The sequence below is a fragment of the Lytechinus pictus genome, chromosome 7, assembly GCF_037042905.1.
Source record: "Lytechinus pictus isolate F3 Inbred chromosome 7, Lp3.0, whole genome shotgun sequence".
Lineage (NCBI taxonomy): Eukaryota > Metazoa > Echinodermata > Echinoidea > Temnopleuroida > Toxopneustidae > Lytechinus > Lytechinus pictus.
In genome coordinates, this window is record NC_087251.1 from 22,337,763 (window position 1) to 22,363,136 (window position 25,374).

The 25,374-nt window shown below is 39.1% G+C and overlaps 1 protein-coding gene across 1 annotated transcript; it reads left to right on the forward strand.

The window, feature by feature from the left end:
- Nucleotides 1-975: 975 nt before the first annotated feature.
- LOC135154733 (calmodulin-A-like) lies at nucleotides 976-25,374 on the forward strand. Its single transcript, XM_064102216.1, has 6 exons — nucleotides 976-1,101; nucleotides 4,252-4,285; nucleotides 8,832-8,978; nucleotides 22,547-22,676; nucleotides 23,424-23,539; nucleotides 24,045-25,374. Exons 1-6 carry the CDS (start codon nucleotides 1,099-1,101, stop codon nucleotides 24,086-24,088), a joined length of 474 nt encoding a protein of 157 aa, XP_063958286.1. The 5' UTR covers nucleotides 976-1,098; the 3' UTR covers nucleotides 24,089-25,374.

The following is a 25,374-nucleotide window of genomic DNA, read 5'->3' on the forward strand; positions in this document are numbered from 1 at the left end:
CTACTTATTTTAAACCACCAATTCATTTTTAAGTGATATATTGAATACTCTTCGAGTGAGGTATTTACATTCAAATTTCAGTTGACTGATTGTAGCGTGTGTGGTGAGAAATGTCCAGAGTTTTCTCATGTTTTATGCAACAGTGCCCATAAGGTGGCGCTATGGGGGCGGGAATTATGAGCAATTCTCTGATAAAATATTATGAGCAGATTATGGTCAGCAGACACACCAAAGTTTGCCGCTAGCCCTTTAAGGATCTCAAATTAACCAAACGAATTGCATTGTTGATTTGTATTTTTTGGACAATGCAGACGCCGATTGCACGACAGGGTCTTTCCAGGGACCGTCTTTCGTGTCGCCCATCTTTTATGACGCGGTGTACAGTGTATGCGGGATATTTCTGAAATTTATGATAAACGAATAAAATTCTTTAGCCAGCTTTTTAAATCATTTCTTTTTCAATTTCATGAGATGTCACATAATTTTATAAACAAAAATTTTGTTTACTTTAACGGACGAATGAAATATGTTTGCAGGTTATTTGATATGCGTTTCACATGACACATAGTACATGGGCGACACGGAAGACTGTTCTTGCAAAGACCCTCTCGTGCAATCGGCCCCATGGTCATCACCACTTTAGTGGTCATGTCGTGTGGCGTAGTAATATATCGCATTAATCAACAGTGAGACTGCTCTGTACAGATTTTTTTCCTTTTTAAAGAAGGAGTGGCTGATTAGGCCTATACATCTCCTTGATAAAATGTTGATCCTTTCAACTCTTAATGCTGTATCACTTTGCCTTTACTAATCCCATTGAGGTGAATGCTAATCCACTTCGTCATTGTCCTACAACATACTTTCAACGGAAAGATATCTATTATTTAGACTATATTATTTTCTGGCGAATACATTTTGTACTGATCGGTAAATGCGTCGCTGCACAGCATTTATTTCGACACGCATTGACTCATTGAACCCATTCAATAAAACTCCAAGTAAGCACCACACCCTTGTCACAAGTCAAGAATACAGCCTAGGCTACAGGTCCAGACAGATTTCGTCTTTAAGTTTGCAGAGTAAAACCAGTCTATTAAGATGGTAAGTTCACCAAGTTGGAATCATAATTCAAAACTTATTTTCCTCGCCTACATGACTTACGATGCAATGTTCCATGCAGGTCGGGTATAATTACGAAGATGTAAAAACCATTTTATTTCATAGTCCTAGTTGATAATTGTTCTTCCACCATAGACCTATAAAAATGGACATTCATCGGGTAGTTAATGAATCACTTAGCTGTGGCTGTCATTGTCATCTGAATAATATTCTTTTCATATTTGTCTATAGTTTATCGCGAATTACATGCAGTGTTTATCGCGAAATACGGTTTCTATCGCCGAAAAACGCTGTTTATCGAGCGAAATATAGAGTTTATCCATGCATATTTTTGTCACCCAATAAACATAGTTTCTCTCGATAAACTTTGTTTTCACTCGATAAACAGCGTTTTTCGGTGATAAAGCGTTACGCGTTCAACTTGTGTATCACTTTGATCTGTCACAATGAATAGTTGCCGATTCCATTTTGACAAAATATAGGCCTACCTCTCCTTGATAATCATTGGACCTTTGTAATAGGTCCATCATGGGATTCACCATGATGTCACTGTTCCTGCATCGCATTCCAATTCTAAGATCGAGGGACGTTCTATACACCCACTTTTTATGATCAATGCTACTGGATGTTCTCTATTTTACCGGATTTCAGTGTTGCTATATATAAGGGCCCCGTTGCAATAAAGTTACCATTATGACCTCGTACTATTTGAGTGCCATTATGAAACTTTACCATCCAATGGTATCGACGACAAGATAAAACAGAAGTCTCAACAATCACATTCAGACGTGTCAATAATGGGCACTTTTTTTTCAGGCGACAGTTTCTCGGAGCAACAAGATAAAGTCAGATTCCAATTGGCTTGTCCAGTTCGTAATGATGCATCAGTACATTTTATGGGTATAATGTGTATCAGCGAACAGAAAGAACCATAATTCGAGTAATATTAAAAGTTAATTATCTCAGATTCACGCAAGAACACGCATAAATTACTGTACAAATTATGTTCATAATTTCATGAGTGAGCTCTAATGGCGCAAATTGTCGGAAGATGCTGAAATTAGTCAATTTTATAAGTATAGTTTAACATTTTTATATATGTCTTGTTTTCACGAATCTTTTGTATTATTTTTGCATGAAAATATCACAAGGGCTTTACTTTTTGTTGTCCATAACTTATTTGAAATTTGCAAAAGAAATTTATCCAAACCAATGCTTCTAGACAAAAGTAGTGAACACGGCTCCGAAGGGTTAACATCGGCACGCCACATGGGATATCATCCCACGTTGAGTGCTTTGTCAGTGATTGGAATGCCTTTGTATTCCGATAGATTTTCAAACGCATGTGTCTGAGTTTCCTACCCTTCCCAACTCGCCCCTGCTTTTATGCAACAGAACCCTTGTCGTCAACTTGAGATTTTAACTGCAATCTGGATTTATTTCTTATTCGTCTATTGCAAATTCGTCCAATTGCCAACTCGTCTACTATAATTTGGTCTACCATCAGTTCGTCCACTATCCACATGGTCTAATTGCCATTTCGTCCAATTACCATTTCGTCTAATAACCAATTGGTCCAATAGCCATTTAGTTTATATACCATTTTATTTGATCCACTTCGACTAAGTGTATTGTGTAAAATTAATGAAAACGAAATGTTATATATACATGTATATAGGCCTAGCTCAACTGGTTATGAGACGAAATGGTCATAGGCGAAATGGTGATTAGACGAAGTGATGATTGGACCAAATGGTTGTTAGACGAAATGTTGATGGAAGGAATGGCATTAAAGTAGACTATTCGGTAAGTGGACGAGTTTGCGGTATATAGACGATTGGCAATTTACCACAATCTGCACATCTTCAGATAAATATGTAGGGGAGAGTTGAGTAATTGAGGCCCTGGGTAAATAAGGCCCCAATTAGTTTTTAGCTCACTGCTCAAGTTTATCAGTGTCAACGGAATGCTGTTTGTGTGGTATTTGAGACAGATCTCGAGTATAAACAAATGTCTCATAGCCCATTTGACGAGCACAAACTCAGCAGCACCTCAAATTAGTGGCGATGTACTGTACCCATCCATCGATGTATATCAGCTTTTATCTTAGTTTACCTTTTTAAGGCATTGTTACACATGCTAATACTTTAGTAAAAGTCGCCACTTTCCCTCTTTTTTGACTGGAAGCCTAGCTATGAACTTCATATGCCTGATGGGGCAAATGAGACCCTCTGCATTAAAACATAATGAGTACTGTATGGTTACATCAGTTCTGTTAAACAATACAAATGCAGTGAAGATATCTCCACACTTGCTTACGTATACTATTTCCAATAGAACATGACTGTAGAAACATAATATAACTGACAGTTAAAAACATAATCTGACAATATTTCTTTCCATGTTATTGGATAGCATTCATAAATAAATTTTTAAATGGGGCCTTTATGAAAATAATTAAATATTAATCCTGTGATATACTATTAAATTTTCAGTGATTGTATATCGCACCAACTGAACCATTTTTACTTTATAGCAACACAAAATAGTTTCTTAATCAAGGGCTGGCCTCATTTGCCTCATTTCGATGGGGCAAATAAGGCTCCTGACGCTCATTAATATGCAAATGAGAATGATTAGTCCTCATATTTCTATTGAGTAATGTAGGTCTAGTGACGATCTGGTATTGGGCATCTAATCACTTTTCTACTGCTATGCATTAAAAAGATATGATTGGAATTCTGAAAAGGGGGCCTTATTTACCCCCCTCTCCCTCCTACACCACCTTGTGAGAGCCGGAAATTGCTAATAAGAATTCCCTGATAAACTAAACACGCATAAATATTTAAGGCGAATATTTATTTTCTGGTTGCGTGCTCGGTTTCCATTTCCGAAGGTTACTGACCTTCCACCATCAAGCTTGATCAGTATGTTTAGGTCTGGTCTGTCTGACTCGCTCTGCGAGATAATCGGAGTCAATATACACAATCAACATTTCTCTTGAACCCGCTTTTACCTTCTGGAATATCTTGAAAATGTTCAATATTTTATCATAGAGAGTCTGCATTTGTAGAAATATATGAAAATTAGAGTAATTTATTTCGTTTTATTTTTCTTCTTGCTCCAATGCAGGCGTCTTCTCTTTTTACAGCCGAAGAAATTGAAAGTAAGTAACATTTGAAAGTACGTTGTAAAATGTCCAGCATGACAAAGCAAAACAAAGAGGTCTTTCTCGAAAATTGATGAATATCAAAACGGCAGTTCTGGAGGAACGACGTAATTGCAATTTTTCCTCAGCACCGAAAGTAGCTTAGGACGAAAGTGGCTGTTGCGGTTCACCAAATTTCGACAAAGACCTCCCAACTGCCTTTGTTATTTGACGGGCATTTTCAATACATTTACTCTGACTTGAATCCTCCATACGTCGATGAGCAAAAAAATAATAGCGTATTTTCGCAATCACTTCGAAGACGCTTTCTACAACGCACCAATTATTCCTTTGACGTTCAAGTCAAATCGCAAAGGACAGCTGAGAGGTTTTTTTTCTACATTAAGAGGATCGAGACAGCAAATCGTCCGAAGATTCGGACCGGACGAAAAATTTCAGAAAATGTCATTTGTCCAGAGTCCAGCGTTTCATCAACATTTTCGTCCGACAAGTTGTCAGATCTGACATCTTTCCTTGATTCTGATTGGCCGAGAGGCAATGTTACTATAGTAACTGTCGGATAAAATGGTACTTGTCGGATAAAACGTCCGACGAATCCTTTCATGAAACGCTACCCAGGACGACACTTCTGTTTTGATTCATCGATTTTCGACAAAGTCTGTTTTATCATTGAAGGGCTTTTGACAAAAGATTCTCTGCGTTATAGAAGCGTGTGCGAAGTGATTGCGGAAACTCCCTATTGTCTGGGCCTCATCCAAAACGATAGCAACTGATCCAATGATTCAATCATAATTATGGAAAACCATGAATGTCACAATTCCTAACAAATGAGCAAACAAATCTGAGCACACTGATTGACCGAATGACGAATGCACGGGACCCGAGTTCCTCTTATTATTTTGAGGAACACTTTATGGTTGGATACCAAAAATGATAATAATTTTCTTTAAAATGCCATTTACTTTTTCACATTATATCAGATTTTATGACATTGTAAGCGTTATTGTTTATTTTTCTAAATTTATTCCTATCAATATTTAGCTGAGATGGATTTGATAATTTCATTGTGCATGTGCTCAGTTGCTCACTCGCCTACTCTATACGAATCATGAGAATTTTCTAAGAACATTATTGCCCACAGACCTGTTATAAAAGCATGATAGACCAAAGTGTGAGGACACGTGCGAATTCATGTCACCTGAACGTCCATGGAAAAAATAGACAAATTCCGAAAATGACTCATGTAATTTATGGGCCCTATTTAATCAAAGACCACTGTTTTGTCGGAAACCACATTTTAAAATTCCCCGATTCCCCTAATTTCCAATATTATAGTATGTTGTGTCTCGTTTACAGGTGAAAAATATATATACGGGAAGGCGGGGTAAGTTGAGCCACCACCCCAGGCCAATTATGAATGAGTCAGACATTGTGATTGTGAGTGTGGGATATTGATATCCCATTGCATAACCCTTAACCGACCACATTGTTTTCAACATTGAAACAGTAAGTAGTTTTTCAAAGGGAAAATACAAATTTCAGCCCCAAAAAAGTTAGAAAGTGTGAAATATAGATATTAATTGCATTTTACCCTCATGCATCTTTAAATGTGATAAGGACAAAAGATGACAATATTGTTAGTCCAGGTGTGGATCCTCATTCTTGTCGTGTCACATGAAGCTCGGACTGGGGTAAGTTGTGCCAGCAAACATGGGGCAAGTTGAGCCATGGTAATTCATATGGTAATGTATATATAAAAACACGTATGCAGGCAGAAAGAATCAAATTCACAAGTTTTACTTGTAGAGGATGTTAGTGTTTATAGAGAACTATAGAAAGTCAGAAGCGGATCTAGAGGGGGGGGGGTTGCAAACCCCCCCCAAAAAAAAATCCGGGGACCATTTTTTTAAATCTTATCTTTTTTTTTAAACTTGTAATTCCATTTTCACACACAGATTTTCAAATATTTTCCCTACTGTGGGAGGGGGGACACCCCCCTCCCACACCCTCCCCCCTCGCTCGCTCCGCTTGCTTGGACTCGGTCGCTACGCTCCCTCGCATACCACCCCAACCCCCCCTTTATAAAAAGCTGGATCCGCCCCTGAAAGTGAAAAGACTAAACAAAATTGTCATATGGTTCTTGTCCCATATAGCTTTTGTACATAGTTTTTTGTGGCTCAACGTACCCCTCGGGTGGAGCTAGTTGAGCCGTTTGACATTTTTTCAAAGATTACAGTGCCTTTCATTGTGGGGTAGAAAGTTACTTTTAGGTAAAACATGTTTTCCCAAGAATTGAATTTTAAGGCTAGGTACTTATTTCTACAAGATTATTAGTCATATCAGTCCTAAAATGCATTAAAGCAAAAAATGGCTCATCTTACTCCGCCTTCCCTATTTATGGTTCATAGAATTAGAAATCTTCAGCACATTAAATATCTTAGTCTCATGCATTTATTTTTTTAGTATGAAAAATATTTGATTTGATACCACTATTTTCTTACATAACTGCTTGGCATTTGTCCTTGGGCTTCTATGCCTTGGCCTTGATGGTTTGGGCCATGATTTCAACACTGACATGAGCAAACAGACGAAATAATAGTCTGGTATTAGGACAGACTAAAATATATAACAGCAAATATAGAACGTTCAAATATGAATCATTAGTCACACGTCTCTCTGTTGTTTAACAAATCTCCTTTAAGGGGGAGTTCAGCCCGATATCAAATCCTTTTTTAATAAAACAGAAAAATATAAAAGCACAATGATGGAGGTCCGGCGATAAGCCATCAGATAAAGTATTCACAATTTTGAAATTTTGACCCTGTGACGTCACATGCGAGCACCTACCCCATATGTCTTAAATCTAATCGATTCCCATTTTTTATTGAGTAAAAACACTTTATACAATCTGGCTTACCAGTTTACTCGCGTGCATTGTTTTAATAATTGAAATGTCTAAACTGAATATATAACATTTAATGGGATAGTCCACCCCAACAACAAGTTGATTTGAATAAAAAGAGATATTGTTGTCTACAGAACGCAGTAAGGTTCAAATGATAACTATTTCCTTTTAGGTTTTATTATATTTTTGCAGATTTGACAAGGAAAAAATTAATAAATTACTATAGCTTAAACGAAAATGGCAATTGAAATTCTGGGAGGGGTCAATCCTTGTTTCGAAGTATAATGAGAAGAAAATGGAAATATGACTTCTTATAACAAAATACAAAAAAAAGCAAATAGTGATATTTAGTTTTGTGAAATTAAGCAAAGATTTTAGATACCATAACTGTCTTATTTTGCATCTGATTTTAGGTCAAGTCCACCTCAGAAAAATGTTGATTTGAATCAATAGAGAAAAATTAGACAAACACAATGCTGAAAATTCCATCAAAATCGGATGTAAAATAAGAAAGTTATGACATTTCAAAGTTTCGTTTATTTTTAACAAAATAGTTATATGAATGAGCCAGTTAGAGAGTCGATGATGCCACTCACCCACAATTTCTTTTGTTTTTTATTATTTGAATTATACAATATATCAATTTTTACGAATTTGATGATTAGGACCTACTTGCCTGAACCACAAAATGTTAAAATAATGGAATTCCATGTGTTCAGGGAGGAATGAAACTTAATTTCACATGACAATGACGAGAAAATCAAAATATTTCATATAATAAAATACAAAAAAAAAATAGTGAGTGAGTGATGTCATCAGTTCCCTCATTTGCATACCGACCGAGATGTGCATATAACTATTTTGTGAAATGAAGCGAAACTTTAAAATGTAATAACTTTCTTATTTTACATCCGATTTTGATGAATTTTTCAGTGTTATGCTTGTTGAATTTTTCTCTTTTTATTTAAATCAAGTTTTTGTTGGGGTGGACTTGTTTAACAGTGTGAAGTTTGGTTATTTTTCTCTAATTTAAATTAGATATTTGCTAGGGAGACTATTCCTTGAATATTTTCTGTTTGAAAAATTGAATACTGTTATAAGCATTGATTGTTTAAACATTTTTATCTCTTAGCAGTAATCGATCGGTTGTAGTAATTAGTTTCTGTGGAAATCTATACATGTTTTTTTATTTCTGTTTTACTTTGTTATGTTTCTGATGATAATTTGTATAGAAATCGATGTTGTATGTGTCTGACATTTTGAAAAGAAATCCATACGTGTTATTAAATTTTGTTTACCGTGTAATTAACGGATGACAATTTTGCTTGGTTTTGTTTTACTGACTTGTCTGATGATTAATGCAAAAGCAAATAATTAATTTTCTGAGAATTCTGATGGATTAAAAAAAAATCAAATTATATGATTATAAGGGCGTTGTCGGCATATGACGTCACCAAATGAGAACTTGATAGAACCATAATTTCGTTATTCTTATATGGATTTCGGCCAAAAGTTCTTTGGGATGTTTCCTTGGCTTTCGTTTAGGAAAGCAAACTTGACGTCATAGTGACATTTGGCTTTAACTCCCAATTACCCTTTATACTGTGTACTAAGAAATCGTTAATTTGTTCTTTGTAGATTACAGGAGGACATTCTCTTCATTTTATGACAGTAATGGTGATGGCTTTATCACGAGCGAAGAGTTGGGTGCTGCGATGGAACAATGTGGATGTGGATTTACTGAGGAGGAAATTAAAGAAATGGTAACAAAAGCCGATACGACCAGTAAGTCCATAACGAAGATTTATATCAGGAATCGCAAACTGAACAATGAGTGAAACTGTAACTCTTCCAGACACCCCTTCACGATCATATGATTTTGACATGCATACTATGATTATCAGTGGCGTACCGTGGGTCACGGCATGGGGGGGGGGGGCACCAGCAAAAATTTCGAGTCACTTAGGGGCGCGCGAAGCGCGCTCAATTGCCAGGTATTACTGACCTAATAGAGACATTTTAAGGACATGCAGTGCCGTTAAAAGGATATGTATCTCACTGATTAAATAATGCGAGCGCGAAGCGCGAGCTGAAATCTTTTGATATTCAGACCTAAAAAGGGACATCATAAGCATATTTTTTTGTTTTCATGATACGTAACTGTCTAGCTAAACAAACAATGCGAGCGAGAAGTGCGAGCTGAAAATTTTGTATATATTGACCCCAAACAGGGACATTTTAAGGACTATATTTTCGGAATCCATTAAGAGTATACATATCTCAGCATAGTCATCTAATGCTAGTGCCATCCTTTGCTGATTTTGTTAGAATTACATCTTAACACATTTAGCACTTCAAGTTTTTGTAGTCATTGTAATCATGATTATCATACGCATCTCACTAATCAATTACTGCGAGCTGAAATTTTAGGAAATTCAGACCTGATGAGGTGCATTCTAAGGCTTGTTTGTAGGAATTCACTAAGACCGTACGTATTTCACTAACCAAATGATGCGAGCGCGAAGCGCCAGCTGAATTCTTTGTATATATTGACCCCAAACATGGATATTTTAAGGACTGTTTTTAAGGAATCCATTAAGAGTATCTCACAATAGTCATCTAATGCGAGTGCCAAGCACTTTCTGATTTTGTTACAAACACATCTAAACACATGAAGCACTTTTTGTTGTCATAGTTATACGCATCTCACTATTCAAATACTGCGAGCGCGAAGCGCGAGCTGAAAATTTAGGAAATTCAGACCTGAAGAGGGGTAAAACCTACTTCTACTGTTCTGCTCTTTCCACAGCTGTGAACATTGCTGATTCAGCATCTACTGGATAAAGACAAACGGTACAAGAACCCATTTATGTTCACAGCTTTTGTGTTCAAACCTGCCTAGCTACCACCATGCCTACCGTATCCTGCCCAATTCCAGGCTGCGACTACGCCACGCCGGATCTGGATGCCTCTATTGTTGCTGCCCTGCTCACGACCCACTCCACAATTCATGCCTCTGCTGGGACAGGGTCTGCTGCCAAGATAGAGAAGGTCAAGAGGCCCACCATAGTTGCAGCCGGTACAAGCGAGGACTGGGCTTACTTCACTTCTCGATGGTCCGATTATGTGGAGAGTACCAAGATACCAAGGACAAGGACAAGGACGTGCAACTCCTTGAATGCTGCGATGAGCCTCTTCGCAAGGACCTTACAAGATCCTCTGGCGTCAGCCTCACCACCAAGTCTGAAGCAGAGGTGCTGGCGGCAATCAAGAGGCTCGCTGTGCGTGAGGAAAATACCATGGTAGCTCGAGTGGCGCTACATAACATGCGCCAGGACCGGGATGAGACAGTCCGCAGCTTCGGGGCCCGCTTACGTGGTCAAGCAGGGATCTGTAAGTTCATCATTAAGTGCCCTGGTTGCTCTATGGATGTCAACTACACTGATGAGATACTGCGGGATGCCCTGACCAGGGGAATCGCTGACCCCGAGATTCAGCTCGACCTCTTGGGGGACAAGAACCAGAAGATGTCTTCCAGTTCATCGAGGCGAAGGAGGCTGGCAAGCGTTCTGCTTCATCCCTCCTGCACTCTCACGTCGTAAACTCCGCTAGCAGCTCATATCGGAAAACCAAGCAAATGCACCTCAAGGATGGCCAAGACTTGTGTAACTACTGTGGCAAGAAGGGACATGGACGGGGTGCCCCTGCTCACGTCCGTAAGACACAATGTGATGCCTATGGACACAAATGCAGGCACTGTGATAGATTCCACCACATGGAGAACGTATGCCGAAGCAGGGACAAACCAAAACGTCTCCCTCCGGTGACCCCTGAGGGACAGGAGAATGCTCTATTTGACTCCTTTTGCTCTGTTCATGGCTATGATCACTCATGCGGAGGCCATGGCATTCCCCTTGATCATCACGTTTATGATAGCCTTAACCAAGCATGGATCAGAAGGAAGTCTTCCCCGCAACCCTTTGTAGATGTGACTGCTCTGGTTGTCCCTGATGACTACGAAGCTCTTGGATTTCGGCTCTCCTCCCCTACGATGCCTCAATCTACCCCTGCTATGGCTGACACTGGGTGCCAGAGCTGCTTGGCCGGCATGAAGATAGTTCGCCGCCTTGGATTACGTCAACGGGACCTCATCCCTGTTAGTATGAAGATGCGGACTGCCACTAAAGGGGGCGTCAGGATTCTTGGGGCCATTCCATTGTGTCTGTCTGGCACGGGTGCTCAAGGCCGTACCGTCTGGACGAGACAGCTTACCTACGTCACAGACAGTTCTGATCAGCTCTTCCTCAGCCGGGAAGCCTGTGTTGGCCTTGGAATCATCTCAGATAGTTTCCCACAACTGGGTGCGACACGAGACCCGCCCCTGTCGGACACGGCTGCAGTCCTTGAGGGGCCTCATACAAGACGTGCCTGCCACTGCCCTCAACGTAGATTGCCCCCACCGCCTCCCACCTCACTACCTTTCCCGGCAACTGAGGACAACCGTGCCAAGCTCCAGCAGTACCTCCTTGATTATTACAAGAGTAGTACGTTCAACACTTGCGAACACCAACCACTGCCCCTGATGGATGGCCCTCCCATTAAACTGATGGTGGACCCCGATGCAGAGCCTATCGTACATCACACCCCCGTGCCTGTACCACTCCACTGGCGGGATGCAGTCAAGGCAGCATTAGATCACGATGTTCAGCTGGGTGTGCTTGAACCTGTACCTGTTGGTGAGCCTGTCACTTGGTGCCATAGGATGGTTGTGTGTGCCAAGAAGAATGGCAAACCGAGAAGGACTGTCGACTTCCAGGCCCTCAATGCTCATGCAACCCGCGAGACACACCACACTCAATCCCCTTTTCTCCAAGCGAGGTCAGTTCCACACGGCAAGAAGAAGACTGTCTGTGATGCTTGGAATGGCTACCACAGTGTACCCATCTGCCAGGAAGATCGCCATCTCACAACATTCATCACACCCTGGGGTAGATACCGCTACAAAACCGCGTCTCAGGGATACATCGCTTCTGGTGACGGCTACACCAGGCGATACGACGAGATTGTATCAGCCATCCCATACAAGACAAAGTGTGTTGATGACGTCTTACTCTGGGCGGACACATTAGCTGACAGCTTCTTCCAAGCAGTCGAATGGCTAGACATCTGTGGTAGGAAAGGGATCATCCTCAACCCTACCAAATTCACACTTGGCGCAGATGTTGTCGAATTCGCAGGATTTGAAATCACTACTGACAATGTCCGGCCATGCCAGAAATACCTGCAGGCGATCCTTGATTTTCCAGCACCGTCTAATATCACTGATGTGCGGTCATGGTTTGGGCTTGTCAACCAAGTATCGTATACCTTCAGCATGACAGAGAAGATGTTACCATTTCGTCAGCTCCTGAAGCCCAGTACGCCATTTGTGTGGACTACTGCCCTCCAGCGTGCCTTTGAAGACTCCAAGGCTGTTATTGCCGGCGAGATCGAAGATGGCGTGAGGATATTTGACCCCAGAAAGCCGACCTGCCTGGCAACGGACTGGTCTAAGGATGGCATTGGCTTTTGGCTTCTGCAGAAACACTGCACCTGCGATGGCACTATCCCCTTCTGCTGTGTCACAGGTTGGAAGGTAACACTTGTAGGGAGTCGGTTTACTCATGCTGCTGAATCCCGCTACGCCCCAGTGGAAGGCGAGGCTCTAGCAGTAGCGGACGCCCTTGACAAGGCACGATACTTCGTCTTGGGATGCGAGGATCTCATCATTGCCGTGGACCACAAGCCACTACTCAAGATTTTCGGCGATAGGGCCTTGGAGGGGATCCCTAATCCCCGCTTGAGGAATCTAAAGGAGAAGACACTGCGGTACAAGTTCAGAATGTTCCATGTCCCTGGCGTCCATCACCGAGCTACAGATTGCCTCTCTCGCCACCCTACAGGCAAGGCAGAGAAATTACACCTCCCAGATGACGTAGCCATGGTTGGTGTCATGCGCCTGTCATTTCTGCACTCACCAACGCTAATGGGGGGCCTTCGGACCTCGGACCCTTACACTGATTCTGTTGAAGTCTGCACACTATCCTCTGCCATGTGTGCCTTGGACTCTATTCACCTCAAATCAGTTACATGGGATAGAGTACGTTCTGCGACAGCGAGTGATGACAACATGCAGACCCTCCTTGAACTCATCGAGTCTGGCTTGCCTGCCCATCGCCATGCATTTCCCCACCCACTGCGTGAATACTTCCAGTTTCGCGATGGACTTTCTTCGGTTGATGGAGTTATCCTCTTCAATGATCGTGTACTCATTCCTCCTTCCCTCCGGGATGAAATCTTGACCCACCTGCATGCTGCTCACCAAGGGGTTACCTCGATGATTGCTCGTGCTGACGCTTCTGTCTTCTGGCCTGGCATCACCCCCGCGATCAGAGCCCTACGTGTAACCGGATAGCCCCATCCAATCCCAGTGCACCGCCGGCTCCCCTAATCTCGCCGGCCTTCCCCTTTCAGTGTATCTGTGCAGACTATTTTCATTACAAAGGATGCAACTATTTGGTCATAGTGGACAGGTACTCGAACTGGCCAATCGTCGAACGGTCTGCACAGGGGGCGAATGGACTCATCACATGTCTCCGTCGTGTCTTCGCTACCTTCGGTATTCCCGACGAGCTGGCTTCTGATGGTGGCCCTGAGTTCACAGCGGTAGCTTCGCGTTGTTTCCCTTCGGATTGGGGCATCCATCATCGTCTTGCCTCTGTTGCATTTCCCCACAGCAACTGTCGAGCTGAGGTTGCTGTGAAGACCATCAAGCGCCTTATCATGAGCAACACGGGCACTACTGGTTCCCTTGATACGGATCACTTTCAACGGGCGATACTTCAGTATTGCAACACCCCAGACAGGGACACGAAGCTATCCCCAGCCATGTGTGTCTTTGGCCACCCGATCCAGGACTTTATTCCTATTGCCCCTGGCAAATACAAGCCACACGACACCTGGTGCGAGACCCTACAGGCAAGGGAGGAGGCCCTTCGCAACCGTCACATGAAGGGAGCAGAACGCTGGAAGGAACACACCAAACGGCTTCTTCCACTTGTTGTTGGCAACCACGTCCGCATTCAGAACCAAACAGGGCCGCATCCTCTGAAATGGGACAAGACCGGCGTGGTGATTGAAGTACGGCAGCATGACCAATACCTGGTCCGTGTTGATGGATCCGGCCGGATCACACTAAGGAATCGCAAGTTTCTACAGCATTACACTCCGGTCCATCGGCCCTTGCCACCGAGGACAGTGGAAGATGACCTTCGTACCCGGAGTTACCCGAACACCCCATCTGCCCCGTTGATCTTGACACCTACTGCTGTGTCTGGCGGACTACCATCACCATCCCCGTGTCCGGTTGTGCCCACTCCGTCTCCTCGACAGCAACCTGGGCCCATCACCGACGCCTGTCCATCAACGGTGACTGATCAACCTGATGGCTCCCACCAACCAGACCCTGTTGATGTCTTGTCATCCCCGGCCGGCCGTGCTGCCCCAGCTGCAGTTCCTCGTGAAGCTTCCCCTTCCGTGGCTGATCGACCGCCTCCTCCTACTCCATCACCTGAGGATGACGGCATCGCTCCTGCTGCCACACCAGCTCCTTCGCCCAGGCGATCTCTCCGTCAGGCCGGTAGACCTGCATGGCACTCGGATTACGAGATGTCTCTCTAGCGTGCTATGACATCCTTTTTGTGTTCTTGGAGTTTCTGTTTTACGCGTTTTTGTTCCTGCTGGTGTTCGTGTTTGCAGTTATTTGGACGTTACATTTTGCTTTTCTTCTACTTTTTGGAGTTAACTGTTTGGAGGAGCCTTTCAAAATAGACATTGCTTTTTGGACAGGAATTTCATCTTTGCCACTGACTCGTTTTTTATCACTTTTCGTCGTACCAAAGGCTTGGGGGGAGATAGAGGATTCTAAAACCTACTTCTACTGTTCTGCTCTTTCCACAGCTGTGAACATTGCTGATTCAGCATCTACTGGATAAAGACAAACGGTACAAGAACCCATTTAGTATTCTAAGGCTTGTTTGCAGGAATTCACTAAGACCGTACGTATTTCACTAACCAAATGATGCGAGAGCGATGCGCGAGCTGAAAATTTTTTATATTGAGATAAGAAAAATTTACATTATAAGGACTGATTTTAGGGATTCATGAAGAGCAGACATCTCACTAAACTAATGAGAACGTTAGCACGGACATGAAATGTTTTACATTAAGACATTAAAATAGGGCAATCACTTTTAGTCAAGAAAAAGAAGCAAATGTCACTACACTGAAACAATAATAATTCGAATTGCGAGGAAATATATTTGGTGTACAGTATATTGAATTGAAAACGGGAGGTTTTAGTACAACAGGATTATATATCTTGTTAAACAGTCTATGCGATCACCAGGAACAACAAAGACATAGGCCCGCTTGGATGGGGAAAATGGCAGCTTGTCGCAAGTGATGTGATTTGCGTCGAGAGCAGTTTTGAGCAGACCTGTACCACCGGTGACGAATATAAGTGATAAGTAGACGGTAAAGTTGATTTATTTCGTCTTTTCTTGTTACGTCGTGTTTTTATTGTTACTATTCATACTCTATCAAAGACGTTATCATGGATAATAACTCGCCCCTTCACAAGAAAATCAAGCGGAACACTGCACACGCAGACCTAGCGGTTCCTCTCCAAGGATCCCCCGATACTGCAGGCGCCGGCCATGGGCGTGAACCCCTAGCGAAGCGGGATATTCTCGCTCCATCTTCCAGCACTGCTGCGGAAGCCAATATAACGGCTGCCATTGACAAGCCCCCTCTATATGGTTCATCCAGTTTTTTGAGAATTTTGAGAAGAGACAAGATGCCCGCATTGAGTCAATTCTCGATAAGAAACTGCATCAACTTACTTCGAAGCTGTCTGAACAGGATGAGAAAATCAAATCCTTGAGTTGACTGTTCTTAATGATGCTGTTAAGTCCTTGGAGGTTCAAAATGGAAAGCTGGAGAGAAAATTGGATGACCTTGAAAATCGTTCAAGGAGAAACAATTTAGTAGTCTTCGGATTGAAAGAGTCCAACAACGAGGATTGTAAGAATGTGATCCATGATTTCCTACAGTTTGCAGAGGTGCCAGAGGAGGACATCAAAAATACCCAGCGATGCCACCGTACTCCATCATTTCGTTCCCAGTCAGAAAATGTGCAGCGTCCCAGGAGGATCCACATTGGCTTTGGCTCGTTTACTGCAAAGGAAAGAGCTCGCAAATGCTGCATGAAGATGCTGAAGGCATCAAAATCGCTCTACCAAGATCAGAAAGCCTTTGTAGCTGAAGACCTTTCACAGCATGTTCTACAACTGAGGAAAGCCATAGCTGGAGCATTCAAACGTCTGAAGGAAGAGGGCAAGAGCCCTTTTTTTGTCTTTCCTGACAAGTTATGCTACAAGTCTCCTAATGGGAAATTGATTACAACGTAACTTCGTTCTCTTCCACATGTATTAAATAACTTTCGTTGCATCTCTACTGTGTCTTCCCAATTGAGCCTGAGAGAGAGAGCGTACTGAACTTTTGATCAAGAGTTAAACAAAAAAATTACTTAGTGGGCTATTCGTAAAGTACGCAGTATTGTTGATATCCCTGAGCCAAGTTTTTAATTCAACACATTTAGCTTTTGGATATATTTTCAACAGATCAGGGGCAGCAATTGTGGATTACATGATCATGACAAAAATAGCTGAACAAGGCTGTAATGTGTCTTTAAAATTGAAGTCTTATCTGTTTTGAAACTTTTGAGATGAGAATTTGTCCATTTTTAAACAGCATCTTTGAGATACAACAAGGTTTTTTGTGGGTTTAACGAGTTGATTTATGTTTTGCAAGAAATTGCAGTCATTCTTTTTTCTTTGTTATAAAAGTGCCACAATTTGTCTATGAGGCAGTTTTAGATACCGTAGTTTTAATCACATGGTGAGTTTTGCTCAAAGTTGCTCAAATTTGTTGTTGTTTTTTATACTGCTAGCACCTAAGACCAGGGCTGTGTGTGATTTGAAGCCTTTGTTTGTTCCTGGTGCCTTGGTTTCCCATCACTACTTTACTTCCAATTGTTTGTTTATTTGATGTTTTTTCTTTTGTATTTTCGATTCGTTTTTAATGTTATCCTGATGGTATTTTGTAACAGAGCAGTACATGTAAATGTGTATATTCAATCCTATGTTTCGTCTTGGGCAGATACATGTATGATGAGGTGTCTTGAACGATTATACTTCCATTTTCGTCTAATGTACGTATTTATTGATAATGCTTACCAAAGTGATATTTTTCCTTTTGAACCATGTATGTAACCTTATCTACTTTCAATTGTCGTGGAATTCAGGACCTCATTAAAAGGAGAAAAATATTTCATTATTTACGCTCTATCGAAAGTGATATAATATTTCTCCAAGAAACACATTCATCACCTAATGATGAAAAGTTTTGGTCACAGCAATGGGGAGAACATTCTTGGTTTTCTAGTTTTTCTTCTAATAGTAGGGGGGTTGCAATTTTGATTCGCAAACATCTTGCTCCCACAATACATAACATATATAGTGACCCTAATGGGCGTTATTTGATTATGTCTATTACCATACATGATATGTCTCTGATTCTTTGTAATATATATGCTCCTAATGAAGATGATCCAGATTTCTTTTTTTATGTATTTAGTAGAATTAACCAATATCCCCATGCCCCTCTTATGGTTGCAGGAGACTTTAATGCAGTATTAGGTCCATTAGATTATCAAGGCAAAAAACAGAAACATTCCAATGTTAAAGCAAATGAAACTGTTAATTTCTTGTTGGACGAATATGATTTAATTGATATTTGGAGATATTTCCATCCAAATTTACGTCAATATACGAGACATCAAGATAACCCGAAAGTGCTGTCCAGATTAGATTTTATACTTGTTTCTAATACCTTGGTTAACAACTGTATTTCTTCTAAAATATATCCAGGTATACAATCAGATCATTCACCAGTACTGTTGAAATTTAAATATGCCCAACCCCCTAAAGGTCCTGGTTTTTTGGAAACTCAATTGTAGCTTTTTGTCTAGTGATCCAGATTTCATTCAGGTAGTGAAACAAGGTATAAGTGACTTTAAACTCGATCATCAAGAGTCAGAGTGCAATCCAAATATAATTTGGGATGCCTTAAAATGCAAAATAACTGGGATAGGTATGGAATATGGTGCAAGAAAGAAGAAAGAAAGGAAAAGGGAGAAAATTGATTTATTGAAAGAGATTGATTCAACTCAAATGCAATTAAACCAGCACCCTCTGAATAATGATCTCATTGAAAAATTGAGTCAGCTTAATAATAAGCTCAATAGGTTACTTGACAATGAAACAAAAGGTTTGATTATTCGTTCGCGATCTCGTTGGATAGAAGAAGGCGAAAAAAGTAGCAAGTATTTTTGCAACCTAGAGAAGAGATATGCAGAAAAGAAATCAATATATCGAATTAAAAATGACCAAGATCAAACAATTTCTAATCAGGATGGTGTTTTGGATGAAATTCATAAATTTTATCAAAACTTGTACAGAAAACAAAATACCCAACAAACTGATATTATTGAATTTTTAGATACAATTGAAATCCCCAAATTAGCTGAGAATGTCAAAACTTTTTTAGAACAACCAATTTCTAATGGGGAAGTTTATGAAACCATAAAGTCAATGAAACGTAACAAATCTCCTGGTTTTGATGGATTGCCAATATAATTTTATATAACATTTTGGCCTGATATTTGTGACTTACTTTTAAATTCATTTAATTATTCAATGGAGAGTGGCATGATGTCGAATTTTCAAAGAAATGGTATAATAACGTTGATTCCAAAGAAGGATAAAGATGTTAATTATTTGAAAAACTATAGACCAATTTCGCTTTTAACTGTTGACTACAAAATTTTTACCAAGACTCTTGCAAACCGCTTGAATTTTTTTTTAAACCCCTTAATTCACCAAGATCAGTCTGGTTTTCTAAAAGGAAGAAATATTGGTTTTAATATTAGGTTGATTTTAGATTTGATTGAATATACTGAGGCAAATAATATCCCTAGAGCTATTTTACTCCTTGATATACAGAAAGCATTTGACAGTGTAAACCACGACTTTTTGATAGAAGTTTTGAATCGCTTCAATATAGGAACAAAATTTATTAAGTGGGTAAAAACCATTTATTGCGAGAGGAAAAGTTATGTTATGAATAATGGATTTTCAACTAAGGTAATTAATATGGAAAGAGGCATATTCCAAGGGTGCCCAATTTCCCCCTATCTTTTTTAACTTGTAATTGAAACAATGGCTTTAGCTGTGAGACAAAATGACATTATCAAAGGTATTCCAATCCAAAATGAAGAAGTGAAAATTTCATTGATGGCGGATGATTCAACTTGTTTTTTGGATGGTTCCTTGGAATCTTTTAATATTTTATTTCAAGTGCTTGATAAATTTGCTAGTAGTTCAGGGTGTAGGCTTAACTTATCTAAGTCAGAAGCTATCTGGATAGGAAGGAAAAAAGGTTGTCAAGATTTCCCATTTGCTGAAAGAGGTCTAACATGGAGAGATAATTCTTTCAAAACATTGGGTATTCAATTCTCGTTGAATTTTAATTCACTGTATAGTCTTAACTATGTTCCTAAGCTGAGGCAGATAGAGAATATATTGAATTGTTGGTGCTCAAGAAATTTGTCTTTTGTTGGAAAAATCTGTGTTATTAAAACTTTATTAATGCCTCAGTTGCTGTATTTACTATCTGTTTTGTGTATTAAAATTCCAAGCAAATTTTTTAAGGATCTAAATATTTTATTTTACAGATTTATTTGGAATGGAGGCCAGGACAGAGTAAAGAGGAAATATTTTTGTAATGACTTTTCTGCCTGTGGGCTTAAAATGGTTGATCCCTATACATTTTCAATGGCTCAGAAAATGATTTGGGTAAAATTTTTGTTAAATGATAATTACAATAGTGGATGGAAATTAATTGAAGTTTCCTTTTTAGACAAATTTAATGCAATGAGGGACATTTTGTGGAAGGCCCATGCACCTGAACAAATTTTGAATAATTTAAATTGTTCCCTACTTGCAGACTCAATCCGGACCTGGTACTTGTTTAGAGATAAAGCATCCAGAAAAGAGTTTGGTTATGATTATTTGTATTTGGGTTATTCACATTGTATTTGGTTTAATAGAAATGTCAGATCCAAATCTAAACAATTTTTCTTTTATGAAAATTGGTTTAATAAGGGCATAGTTTTTATAAGTGATCTCTTTAATCCACCCCATCCAGGTTACAAGTTATTTGAAGAGTTAGTTCTCGACTTTGAAATTTCAGCAAAAGATAGAAGAAAATATAATTTTCTATTACAAAATATTCCTGGTCCATGGTTAGATTGGCATAATAATCCAGATTTAGATATCCATTCCGAAGTTGTAGATAAATTATTAGAGAAAAGGAAAGTTAGCAGTTATGCATATTCGATATTTTTCGATCAATGTCTCCCAGATAATTGTATTTCCTTTTGGGAAAAGTCGTGCCCTTCTAACGACAAAGTAGACTGGGAGAAAATACATATGCTGAATTTTAAGAGTACTATTGATAGCCGCCTCAGATCATTTTATTTCAAGGTGTTTCATAAGACAATTGCCCTTAATGCATTTTTATTTAAAATCAAGAGAAAAGATTCCCCAAACTGTTCATTCTGTAAAAGAGACCCTGAAACAATTGTACATATATTTTGTGATTGTCCGGTGGTTAACCTTGTATGGGATGATCTTTTATCTATAATAAACCAAAAACAACATTCGAATATTATCCTTTCCCCCTTTGTAAAGGTTTTTGGTATTCAAGGTGATAACTTTCTAACATTCATTTTCCTTGCTTTCAAATACTATGTTCACTTTTGTAAATTTAATAACAAAAACCCCAATATTGTGGAATTCAAAGCTCGTATCAAAGGTATTAAGGATATTGAATATGTTTTGGCGAAGAAAAATGGTAAATTACCTGTACATTTTAAAAAGTGGAGATTTGATATCTAATTTGTTTTATGTATCTGTCTCGACAAGTATATACCTACATGTACGTAAGTGCTGCTCTGTTTTTAATCATGTAAATAGCTTGTTGATTTGTTTGATTTGTACTGTGATTTATTTTTTGATCAATAAAGATTAAAAAAAAAAGACATAGGCCCTGAGCAAATAATGTTTCATAAAGTTATGAAAAAATGCTTCTTATGTAATATAACATAATGTAATATAACATTATAATGAACAATAATTTTTTCTTTCCCCACTACCTTTCTCTTCCTTTCTCCCTCTTTTTTTCATTTTCCCCGTTTTTTTTGGGCCAGTCGATTTGGGGGGGGGGGGGGGGCTCGTGCCCCCCATGCCCCCCGTAGTTACGCCACTGATGATTATGATACAAAATATTGCTTGTTTCTGATTTTGCCTATCTAGTTGTATGAGATTGACATGTAGTTCACTATAAAAAAATATAAGAAAACGGATAAATATAAAGGAAATCTGATGTGTTAGACTACTTTCAAAATGACAAGTAGGTATTACTCTTAATCTGCAGGGTTCGTCCTTAAGTGATGATCCCGGCAATTGAGGTGTTGATTTGACAATGAATGTCTACTCTTTATCACTGTGCATTGATCCATTAATTTACATTTGATCTTTCATAAGCTTTAATTTGATACCAAACATAACATGGAAGAACAGCGGTATTTTATTAATACCGCTGAAATGGGCCATCCTCCATATGATCTGTATGTTATGTTAAATTGAGCATGTATATATTTTATCTTTTTATATGGAAATAAATACAAACAAACAAACAATTCCTTAAAATTTGAAATTTATATCGAGGTATATGAAAAAGTGGGCGTGGCCTATGACGTCAATTAAAAAAAAAGAAATGCCCAAGGGTGCCCAGGTGGCACCCATCGGATTCTTGAAGTAGACACCCCATACTACATCTTCTAATCGCAGTCATACCCAACTTGACGGTCATGCAATAATTTTGATCATATCTACCCGACTAAAATTCGATAATTTAATCGTGCGCGTGGAATCATTGGTGAAAAGATAGATAACATATATCATACCTTATTCATATTTGTCCTCCCCCTCTTTTCTTGGGGAGGTGGAGCCGTATACGTCTATGGCCGCCCCGCCCGCTTATGTTGCCCCTGGTATATTTTTTTATGTGGAACGGAAACCCAGAAAGCATAAATTCATATTGAAACTTTTGATATTTTCTTCTACTAGACGACGGAAAAATTGATTTTGAAGAATTTTTGATGATGATGGCAAGAACACAAGCGGAATCCACATACAGTGAAGAGGATATTCGAGGATGGTTCAAAACACTTGACAAAGATGACAACGGTTGTATCAGGTGAGCTAGACAGAGATTTGGGAAGGGGCAGAAATTTTGAGGGAGACCAGACTTGGCGTAGCGGGAGAAAATTGTAAAGGTTCTTCTTCTTCTTCTCCTTCTTCTTCTTCTAATACTACTACTACTACTACTACTTCTATTTCTTATTATCATTTATAATCTTCTTCCCCCTATTCTTGATCCTTCTCCTTCCATTCCCCCTTTCCTCTTCCTTCTTAATTATTTTCTTCAGTTTCTGTACTTGTAACTCCACCAAGCTACCCACTCTCAGTTAACTGTAATCACCTTGCACGGATCCGGGGATGGGATTCTATTATTGCTCTTGTATTGTACATATGTTTATTATCATCATGTTTGATTCTTTTTTTTAATTATTTTTTTGAATTTTTTTGTTACCTTTGTATTTTTCTTATGCGTATTATTGCCATTGTTATAAGTAGTTATATTTCTTCTATGCCCCCAGGAGGGACCGTCAAAGAAATAAAATCCTTGTCATTGTCATTGTCATTGGGAAGGGGGTTGGGGTGACGAGCGAGCTCTTCCGACCATAAGGAAAAAATTGTGACTTTTTGTGGAAAAGGCGGTAGAAAACGTCTTTAGTTGTCAAGCAGGCGTAATGCTTGAATCGTTTTATACTTTCCACAATACACATAAGCCATCTGTTTTGATGATGCTGATAATGATAACAATTATTGTTAAGAACGGAAAATGTTTTAATAAATAATAATTGATCATTTTCTTGCTCAGTGCTAAGGAGATGCGAGAGGCTTTGGGTGAGTTTTGTATCAGCATGTCTAAAGAGAAAGCTGATCAATTGATCAAGGAATCTGACAAGAATGGTGACGGTTTGGTCAACTATGAAGGTATGTAGTTGAAGGGATCAATGGAAGTGAAGAATCACTGACTACCGCTTTTTTGTTCTTTATTTCGACATCGCAGTGTAATTTCATAGAAACTTCATAATCTTTTTATTAGACGTTACTAGGTGTAAGAATTCATCGACAGAATGATACAATTACAGACAGTTATCATCACCTCCAACAACCAAATTGACCACACCCAATCAATAGATTATTAAGATCACATTTTCCTTCAATTACCCTTTTCAGGACCATTTTCGAGTCTGAAAGTATATTTTCTTTGCTTTTCATTTTTAAAATTTAGTTTTCTTTCGTTTAACAAAATATGCCTACACCATTGAGGTCAAGGTCCGAAAGATTTTACATAACCTGTGACATAAGTAGTATTTTATTTTGTTTTCCATTTATCTTTCTCGCACATAATCATGTCAAATTTTAAGGTTCAAACATCCAATTTGATATATAGCAGGTAAGATTGGTAATTATGTTGTTTGTTTCTACAATTCAGAATTCGTCCAGACGTTGATGGTTCTTAAACTTCCCACTTCATAAAGACGATGAACGGCCCAAGCCTGCTTTCCAACATTCTACACTCTTAAAACCGTCATATTGACTAGACCACACTGTAAAAAACGAAGTGCTAATTTAGCACTTACAGTGCTTGTATAGTGACTGCACTACGAGTGCTGATTTTCTAGTTCAAATTTCAACTAGAAAATCAGCACTCGTATAGTGTAGTCACTTTATACAAGCATTGTAAGTGCTAGATTAGCACTTCATTTTTTACAGTGCAGTAGTCAGCTGGGTGCAACTGATATGTCTTGTCACATTTCTGATTATATTCTAGTCAGAAATAACTATGTTCTAGTACAATACGACTAAAAAATAGTCAAATATGACTAGAATAACAGTTGCACCCAGCTGACCCTATTACCTAGTCATTTTTTTACTGATTTGTTTTTAGAGTGTAAAAACACCAGAGTCAGAATGACTAGATCATCAGCTGCGGATGCAACTGATATATCAACATAATCTTACTACATTTATTCTACTTTATTGTTATGGTTTCAAAGTAATTAAAAAAACAAAAGTTTAATGATTATCTTGGGTAAATCCTTTGATTTTTGTATAGTATTCCTAAAGGGAGAATTATATCCCTTATCGGTCATATCTCTTAGTTCTTAGAACTTTCCATTATCTTCAGTTAGAATTAATTCGATTTTTAAGAACAAAATTGCTCTAATCTTTTAAGATGTTCATTGTATTATATCTGGCTAATAAAACTTTATAATTTCTACAACCCTGTTTTTTTTTCAAATAAATATTTGTCAATCTCCATTTTGAATGACATCTAACCATAATACACAATAGTAAAAGTTTGGCGTGGGAAGGAGGGGGGATGGGCGATGCAATGTTGTCTTTTTCCAAAATATTACCCACTTATTAGTTATAAAACAGGTTTATGTATAGCGGCGCTAAATTTTGGACACATTTGAGCAGGCTGAATTGCATGGACATATGATATACATGGCATGAGTCCACGTTGCAGAGAAACCATGGAGGCAGCAATTCAAAAACTTCACCAAGAATGATTACCGTTTTGAAATTGATTTGATGCGAATTCAATACTATAGCACTAAATAAAACGTTGATACGCGCGAATGGGTGATAGACACGTATTATCCCTGTGGGTCTCACACATATTTTATTTCATAGTTTAGCTACAAATATATATCATTTCTTTATTACATTAATGTGAAGCATCATAAACTTTATGGAGCATGCCTCTATTTAAAATCTTCACCAACTTCACAATAAAAGAACGAGATTCTTCATAA